General features: G+C 55.3%; 4 protein-coding genes across 4 annotated transcripts; 1 reads left to right on the top strand and 3 right to left on the bottom strand.

The window, feature by feature from the left end:
• Positions 1–760: 760 nt before the first annotated feature.
• Positions 761–1,477, bottom strand: LMH87_003905 (uncharacterized protein; the record flags this gene model as incomplete). Its single annotated transcript, XM_056195045.1, has 1 exon — positions 761–1,477. One exon carries the CDS (start codon positions 1,475–1,477, stop codon positions 761–763), a length of 717 nt encoding a protein of 238 aa, XP_056048713.1.
• A 1,707-nt stretch (positions 1,478–3,184) lies between these two features.
• On the bottom strand, positions 3,185–4,076 carry LMH87_003904 (uncharacterized protein; the record flags this gene model as incomplete). Its single annotated transcript, XM_056195044.1, has 2 exons — positions 3,185–3,677; positions 3,742–4,076. The coding sequence occupies 2 exons, from the start codon at positions 4,074–4,076 to the stop codon at positions 3,185–3,187; spliced, it is 828 nt and encodes a 275-aa protein (XP_056048712.1).
• Positions 4,077–4,868: 792 nt separating this feature from the next.
• LMH87_003903 (uncharacterized protein) lies at positions 4,869–5,863 on the top strand (the record flags this gene model as incomplete). The annotated part of the gene is made up of 2 exons (XM_056195043.1): positions 4,869–5,079; positions 5,169–5,863. The coding sequence occupies 2 exons, from the start codon at positions 4,869–4,871 to the stop codon at positions 5,861–5,863; spliced, it is 906 nt and encodes a 301-aa protein (XP_056048711.1).
• An 89-nt stretch (positions 5,864–5,952) lies between these two features.
• LMH87_003902 (uncharacterized protein) lies at positions 5,953–7,907 on the bottom strand (the record flags this gene model as incomplete). Its single annotated transcript, XM_056195042.1, has 2 exons — positions 5,953–7,669; positions 7,738–7,907. 2 exons carry the CDS (start codon positions 7,905–7,907, stop codon positions 5,953–5,955), a joined length of 1,887 nt encoding a protein of 628 aa, XP_056048710.1.
• Between the last annotated feature and the right edge of the window lie 927 nt (positions 7,908–8,834).

Below are 8,834 nucleotides of genomic sequence, written 5' to 3'. Positions count from 1 at the left end.
GTCGCATCGTAGGAAAGAAAAAGAGGCTTGCATTGCTGGATCGGGTACCTGAAAAAAAAAGTGGCCGGTCAAACACGGGACAGGGGGCAATATCCAAGTGGCACGTTGTAGCAGGTTTATTCGGGTGGCTCCGCTTTAGAAGAGTGAACTATATCGAGGGTGACAAGTTATAGGAGAAGGCCTGGGCAATTTGGGAAGTTGTGATAAGAGCCGGGGTGGTGGTGGTGGTGGTAGTGGTGTGGTGTCTGTAGCTGCCAGCAAGTACCAGTAAGATGGCTTGCGATTGTCGGCCGGGATAGGCTGCGGCTGGCATTATTGAGATTCTTACTGCAAAGAGGATGAGTACTTTGTTTCAAGTGTTTGGTGATTTGGGAATTGCATGCAGGGTAGCTGGGCATATTTGGTATTGTACTACGGATACCATGGGAAAGACATCAGGCGAGTCAAACATGCGATTCCGTTTATAAGGTGGCTCATAATACGCACTGATTCGAGATCGAGAAGATGATATGTTTGATCAGCTTTGTTAACTTGGATCAGTAGCGAGCATTTCATCTCTTTTCACAATTGCTAACTAGGTAGCTCTCTGCAAACCTTTCCACTCTGCACACTCTTTTGCTCCTCAGGCTCTTTTGCTCTTCTGGCTCTTTTGTTCGTCTGGCTCTTCTGGGACTTCTGGGACTTCCGGTTCTTCAGGCTCCTCCGGTTCTTCAGGCTCCTCCGGTTCTTCAGGCTCCTCCGGTTCTGCAGGCTCCTCCGGCTATTCAGAGTCATCGAGCTCCTCGCGACTAGCAGCCCTGCGTCGATTGATGGCTTCAATCTTCTCATCAATCATCCCCACGAAGCCATCGCAGTCGTCCTTGTACCCGTCCAGCTCCCCAAACGGCACCGACGCGATGAACGTGGGCACTGAGGCATTCTCCACGCCGACGTGCGCGAAGCGGTGGCCGGGTGTCTTGCCCGATGCACCCTCGTACACCTCGAGGGCCTCACCGTCGAGGTCTACGACGTACGCCCACTCACAAAAGAGGCCGTCGTTGGCAAACGTCGGCTCGAGCTTGACGGGCAGGGGACGCTCGGCGGTGGCGCCGCGGGCGACGAGGGCGAGGATGGCGCCGCTCGTCTCGCGCGACAGCGAGGGCAGCATGTCGAGCAGCTCGGGCGCGTAGTGGGCGACGGGATCGCGTCGCCATAGGCTGTACTGCGAGTAGCGCAAGCGGCCGTCGGGACCGACGTCCGGGTTGTGGTTGAGGATGGTACGCGCGTCGGCGCTGTCCTCCCACATCTTCTCGAGGGCGGCGTCGTCGGGCTCGTAGGTGTGCGGGAGCCCTGCGCGGACCTGCGCCACGAGCTCCGGCGAGGCGAGCAGCTTGACGAGCTGCATGCCGACGACGCTCGGGTAGCCGTCCCACTGGCCGTACTGGGCAATGTACCAGCGGCCGTTGAGCACGACGACGATGAGGTGGCGGGTGCCCATGATGGCGTGTAAGCGATGTAGGCGATGTCTGATGAAACCGTGTGTATGATGTGACTTGATGAGAGTGCGCGCATTATGATGGATTTTCTCTCTGTGTATCTCGACAGCGCAATCTTCTATATTTGTATAATTTGCATCTCCCGTTTGCAAAACATCACTGCCAGTTGGCGACACTCTGGGCGTTTGTAGAGCGTTCCTCCGTCTGGCGTGCATTTGATGCCACAGCCAACCAGCGTTGCCCGTGGCGGGCTGCTGCCTGGCCAGGCGCGTAAACCAACTCCATCACAGTAACACAAAACCTTGACCGTGCGAAAAGAGAGCATCTATGCTAGCAAAACTCGCACAATGCAGTTTAAAAAGCATGTCTCAACGAATCGATATTGGGTGGCCATGCGGCCGCCGCTTGGTACCGCACATCCACCAACATCGCTGCCTAGCATCACCCACCATGACCACATTGTCAAGGTACACACAGAGCATCTACCGATTTTCGACCTATGGCCGAGATTGCGGGGATGCGCCTCGACCGACAGTGTCCCAGAATCCCCAACATCAGCACGAGATAAGGGATAAATTGCATTGCACGCCGTCCAAGAGTGTTTTAGCGCCATTCGCAGTCAGACAGCGTTGCATCCACGAGGTTGCGGCAGAGTTTGCATGGCAGGGGGAAAAAGTGTCAAGCTATCCGTGCATGGCTTTGTCTAGCACGCCAGTGCTGCAGTGCAACGTCGAGATGACCTGGGTGCGACAACGAGCCTTACCTCCATTTGCCGGCTGGACTCTGCCGTCCGGGACGAGCATGTAGCCTGCATGCAACAACTCAAGAAACCGCCCGTTCGCGAGGGGCAGGATCGAAGATGCGGTGCCACCATCGCTTTCCGTCCTTCGGCAATTTTGCTCTCGCAGGGGCTTTCGCCCCCGATGTCAAGAATGTCTTGGCGAGGTGTGGCGGGAAATCATTCAAGAACAAATTCTAGTTACCAAATAACAGTCGTCCAGTGCGCCCTTTACAAGACGGAGAGGGTATGTGCTGCGGTGAGAAGGCCGCAGGTGAGTTTACCTGGGCTTAAAGATAACAAAGAGCGGGCGAGACTGTCGTCGGGTTGTAGGCTCGGTATCGCCGTTTCGCCAGCATGAAGTCCCGAAGAAGGGCCAAGGACATCTTTGAAACATGAATGCTGCTTTAGCCTCGGATTGAATGGCACGGTGCTAAGACTCGCCAAACCCGCTGCGTGCATATCTTGAAACTTATTGCGGAAAGAAGTACGTAGATTGCATATATAAAGTATAAAGAAATGCAAAACAAAATGATGCGACAACATCCCAACGCCGATATTCCTGCTGTAAAATTGCTACTTTCCGCGATCCCATGACGTAAAATGCACTTTTTTTTTTGTTTCGCCATCTGTCCAACAGCAATGCTTATCAGCATGAAGACTGAAACAACTGGGTGCAATGCGTTAGGAAATGTGCACATTCTTGGGCCGCGGTGAGGTTCGAGCGGTACGGTCGCGTTGCCAGTAATGATGACAGCTTGTAGCAACATGCTCAGGCGCTTCAGCCATGCCGCAAAAGCACACGAATGCACAACAGGGAGGCAGCGGCCATGCCAAGTCGCTGACCGTAGATTCTGTCCCCCCAATACGGCTCTTGCCGTCAAGTTATCTGCGTCTTGACCCGCAAGGCTCATTCATTTTTCCTACGCTCTCATCTCTTGGCCAGGAAGCCACCACGGGGCTTCGCAGGCGCCCGCTGTCTCTTCAGGAGCAGCTCCTTGGTGCTCTTGGAGTACTGCTTGACCTTGGGCGCCATGCGGCCGTCCGTCTTCTTGGCCACCTGGTACACCGTCGACCCGATTGTCGCGTCGCGCGGGCCCTTGTCCAGGCGGGTGAGGCTGCGCTCCACGGCGGCCACCTTTCTGCGCTTGGGCTTAGAGCGGCGGGCCGTGGCATCGTCGGCCTCACTGCCGCTGTCTCCAGACGAGTCGGTGAGGAACTCGGCGGGCAGCGTATCGGGGATGTCGACCTGGCCGCCGCGCTTCCGTGCCGCCTTAGGCGGACGAGCGGCGACGAGGCTCTTAGATTCTTGTTCGGAAGCAAGGCTGGAGCGCGCCTCCTCCTCCATCTTCTTGCGCTCTTCGGCTTGCTTCTTGAGCAAGGCATCGCGCTCCTGGCGCTTTCGCTTCTGTGCTGTAGCTTGTCTGTGCCTGTAGTTAGCTCTCGGCCCTTTCACCTCGTCATCGGCACCCTGTAGAAGAAACATACTCTTGAGCAGCCTTTTGCGTAGCCTTGGCGGCAGACTTAATCTCAGTCGCAGCCTTGGTTGTCGAAACAGCCTCGGGCGCCTCATCGTCGCTCGATTCCTCGTCCTCGTCCTCCACAGGCGCGGCGGGCTTTGCGACAGTCTTCTTAATCACCACAGGTTTGCTCATCTCGTCGTCGTCAAACACAATCACGGTGCTCTTCTTGGCCGCTGTCTTGGACGGGGTCTTGTCGTCATCTCCCTCCTTGCCGCGAAGGGCAAGCTTTTGGCCACGCTTCGACGCAGAAGATTTGGGCGCGGGCGAAGGCTCCTCGGCCGCTGATGAGTTGGCCTCCATCTCTGCTTGTTTTCTGCGTGTAACAGGCGCCATGGTGATTCCTACTTCACCCTGGACTATTTGAACCAGCTAGCGGAAAAAGTCTAAAAGAAAGTAGGGCTGAAAAGAACAGGCGCTGGCGCAGCTTGATGACGAAGTGGCGGGCGTCCTGGTTTTGATTGGAAGGGACCGGGCCGACGGTCTCACGGATATAAGAAGAAAGCTAGTAAAGATATCCTCGGTCAATAAAGCCGCGATCACGATCAATGAAAAGCCTGTCTGTAGTTAAACCGGTTTGCGCAAAGTCGGCCATGAGGTTGCGATATCAAAAAATTTAGGTGGGCCTTTCAGGCTTTCGGCCCCTACAGGCGCCGTGACACCGACCTGGCACCTACGCAACTACGGTACTAACAAGCACGCGACGCTGATTGGCTAATCAGCGCAGTCGGGTGAATTGGTACCTCTAGCGCAAGCCCAGCAGGCTACTAGAAGACTGAAGCTCGACATTACCAGCGTTTAGTGCACGGCTGCTTCCTATGGCATCAAATAACATTTCTTTGCAGTGGTCTGGAATCAAGATTGACAAGATACTCGAGCATTGGGCAGAGTTACGTTTCAGGCCGACACCACGCCGGCGCAGACGCGATCGACATGGCGGCAAGCGCCAACTCGAAGCGTGCGCTGTCCGTACTCAATAGGTGTCTGGCCCTGCAGCGACCAAGGCTTTATCCTCAACTTGCATCTCAATGCCGATATAAACGCTATGAGACTTATGAGAGGCAACGAGTGCCCACGAAGCCGACGAGAGGATCCATGAGGATACCCAGCACTCCCAGAAAGCAATTCTTCAAGGACGAGATCCTCGACCTCAAAAGCCTACCTCGACTTCACGTCGAGGCTTTCATCCATCACAAAGGAGACGAGTTCAACCTCATCCCTCCGGCGGGGTACTATGCAAGCTTGATGGCGTACACACAATATATCCGCGACTACGACAGCCCCTTTCAGCTAGTCTCACCTTCGCGTATGTTGCCAAAGCCTGCTACACCGATGTGATATTTAACACAGAGCCTTGGGTTACCGGTGTGCTGACGGTTATATCGACGCAAACAGAAGACTTACCGGGAGCGGCCGTCCTACACGATCTCGGCTGTATTGTTATGGAAGCATCCCGAGGCTTCAAGAGTCATCTCGCGGCCTCGCTCTGGTTCACTGCCACAAACTGGGGCTACGCTCCGTCTGCATGCAGCCTGGCCGCCTTTCTGGCGCGCAGCGGTCAGTACGGCAAGGAAGACTTCTTCGCGCCGGCGGAGAAGCGTTTCCGCGCGCTCGTCAAGGGCGGCGACCCCATTGCCATGGCCATCGAGGGCGAGATCCTCTACCGGGAGGGCAAGTACGGCGAGGCCGAAACGATTCTAAACAATGTTCTGCGAAAACAAAAACAGCACTCGGACAGCAGCGCCGGCGGCCTGCGCAACTGGGAGCCCAACTTCCGCCTCACGCTGGGCAAGACGCTGGGCAAGCGCGGTAAAACGGACCAGGCGGTCGCCATACTGCGCAGGCTGTCCGAGGACGGCTACATCGAGGCCGACCCTCAGCTTGGCAAGACGCTGCGGGCCAGTGACCCGGACGAGGCTCTACAGTATCTGTTCAAGGCGGGCTGCACGGGTGCCCTCGACTGCTTTGAGGAAATGGCCACGATCAAGCTGGACAAGGCGACCAAAGCGGGAGACTCGAGCGAGGCTAACGACCATCGACTCTGGGCACAGGAGTTGACACGTCTGGCAGACAAAAACGCGGCGTTCTAGCCAAAATCCCAGCTGGGTTTTATTTGTACAACATCTATTTATGTATATAATCTACGAAACGAACGTTGTAATTTGACCAGAGTTCTCAGTCATGGCAGACGCCCAAAATTCAACGTTTTCTGCTTCTTTGCCGTTGTCTGCTGGGATTTGGCGGTTCTCTTCTCCCCGGGATTGGCGTCGTCCGACGCATCGCCTTCATCAGCCTTTTCGCCGTCGTCGCTTTCGAAATCAAGATCGCGGACGCCAACGTGCTCGCCCTCGGCAGGGAAAAGGTCAGCCCAGCTTCCGTCCGCCACGCGGTCATCATCGCCGTAGAGGTTCGCTTTGTACGCCGTCTTCATCGCCGCGAGGCAAATCTCTCGCCGCTCGCCAAAGTCAAACATGGGCTTGGGGTACGTTTTCCCTTGCTCTCCCGACGACGATTCTCCGTCACCCGTGATGCGCACGCCGGCCTGCTTCTGGTCCAGCAGCGGCGCCTTCCACGGCTCGTAGATGTACTTGGCTGAGAGATTTTTGAGCTCCGGCACCCAATGCCGGACAAAGTCGCCATTCTTGTCCCACTTCTGCGGAAAGGAGATGGGGCTGTACATGCGAAAGTACTGCGTGAAGAAGGCGGTGCACGACAGCCACTGCCAGTTGCCCGCGTTGCAGGCCGGCTCGTGGTCCAGCAGATACTCCTCAAAGACTTCGGCGCCGCGCTCCCAGTCAATGTAGCAGCCGCCGCGAGTGAGGAAGCACGCTACCGAGTGGCGACCAAGGTGGTGAATCCAGCCTTCTTGCCTCAGCTGGCGCATCAGCGCATCAATCCACGGAAAGCCGGTCGTGCCAGTCTTCCACCGCTGAAACCATTTCTCTGCCTCGGGAGAGTCAATGTGGTATTCGCCAGTGGTGACGCCAGTTTTCGAATCGACCTTGGAGGGAAGATGCCAGGGGATAAACTTGCAGTGGTCGTTGCCGTGGGTTTGCGTAAACTTTGGCCCTATGGCTGCTTGGGCAGCAAAGTACATGTCTCGAAAGAATAGCTGGCCAGTGAGGCTGGCCGGTGGCGACGATGCGCCTTTGCCGTACTCATCCACGATATCTTGGACGCGCCAGTACAATTCTCGGATAGAGAGTGCTCCAAAATGGAGAAACGGTGACAGGAGCGTGGTTGATTGCGGCTCAAACTGCGCGGGGCTCGTCTTTGGCTTCTCAAACGTGGCGGTGTACTTTTTGTCCTTGGCAATGTCGTCTAGAAGCTTGAGCGCGCGCGTTTCTCCGCCCTTGTGAGGCGTTGTTGCTGATGGAAAGCCCAGCTCCTCCATGGATTCGATACTGAAATCACCTTTGGGGCCAGCGATGCTCTGGTACTCTGTGTCCTTTTTTGTGCGGCGCTCCGAATTGATGTCTGGCTTACCCGAGGGTCGTTCGTGCTCAAAGTCGAGCGGCATCTCTCCTGGGTCCGGCAGGCTGGACGGTGCCGCAATGGGCCTATCTATCGGTCCCAGCTTCTTTCCCGCATTCTGAAGCTGAGTAGTGGACATGGTGGGCTTGCCACCGTTCTTGGCCACGATCCTATCGCTGTCCCAGAGCGTCCGGCCGGAGCGAGTAATGACTTGCACACCGGCCGTTTTCGCTGCAGCTTCTACCACCGCATCTCTCTCACGGGGGTAGCTGTCAGTATCCTTTTCAAAGACTAAATGAGTTACACCCCAGGCTTTAAAGATTTTGGGGAGCACTGTCTGGGGCGCTTCACGCAGTAGGAAAAGCTTTGACTTTGGGTTGAGTTTGGTGATAGAGGCTGATAGATCATTTTGACAGTCGAGTCTGATAGGAAGCGATGATAAAATGCCAATTAGCACATGAGGTAATTTCTAGAACCAGTTACTACTTGCAGGAACTGCCATCTGTTGAGTCCGCCGCGCGCCCGATACACATAGTAAGGATCCCATGTGAAGATCGGCCATAGTATTTCGGGGTCGAGGTCCAGAGCAGCCTTGAGAGCTGGTGAATCGTGCAATCGCAAGTCGGTACGGAACCAGTAAATGACTCTGGCTTTCGCCATTTTTGCCTCTGGTGTAAACGGTGCTGCACGATATTAGTGAGGCTGGTGAAAGAGTCAAGCCGGTCAAGACAATATGGAGGCGGCATCGATGTTTCGGTAGCCGCTTAGAGGATCCATGATGTCAGCGCGCCGGAACTCAATTGGACACCCGAAGCTATGCAGCCGCCTTCCGATGCAGGGACTTGTTACGATTACAATGCGACCAATTTTCAATTCTGATCTCGGTCGAATTGGACGGCCGAGTTGAATAGTGCCGTGCCTGTAAAGGAGACGACCCAGCAGTTACGCAGCAAATTAGCAAGCATGGTCCATCTGGTCTGCCTTGGCGGAAAATGATGACGCAAAAGCAAAAAAAGAAAAAGAAAAGGAGAAAAAGAAAGCGCCAAAGCAGCGAGGCTTATGCAACACAACTCGTGCATGAGAATGCAATTTATCCCCTATTTTTCCTTTGTCGGTTGAGCTTGGATGCCATCGTCGCACGATGGTTGTGCTGGCGAAGGCTTACACCAGCGTACAGCCATTTTGTCTCGGCAGAGCAAACGAGGCTTGTTGTTGGCTGTAGCGGGCTGTTAGGGCAAAGCAAGTACATGGTTCGTCTTTGTCTAAGCTTGGCGATGGTCGAAGGAGAAAGAAAAGAGACAATTAATTTGTTTGATTGACTCTGTGTTCGTTTTAGGACTTTGCGCTATGTGCGTGAGGTGGCAGAGCGCCATGCCGCGACAGTGTTGGGGGAACAGCAGACCGGCGAGGGACGCTGGGCAGAGCAAAATCATCAGGTTGCCGCAAGAATCTGGACCGCATGCATGTCTATGATGGATGAAATTGTAGCAAGACACGGCTTTTTGGTGCAGGGAGGTTGCTTTTGCTGGAGGAGGTGGTCGTTTGTAGGACATTGGCCTCAATGATCAGCGTCGGCCAGCGGGCACC

The sequence above is a fragment of the Akanthomyces muscarius genome, chromosome 2, assembly GCF_028009165.1.
Source record: "Akanthomyces muscarius strain Ve6 chromosome 2, whole genome shotgun sequence".
Lineage (NCBI taxonomy): Eukaryota > Fungi > Ascomycota > Sordariomycetes > Hypocreales > Cordycipitaceae > Akanthomyces > Akanthomyces muscarius.
The sequence above is the reverse complement of the archived record's forward strand: the minus strand, read 5'-3'. Positions and strand labels throughout refer to the sequence as shown.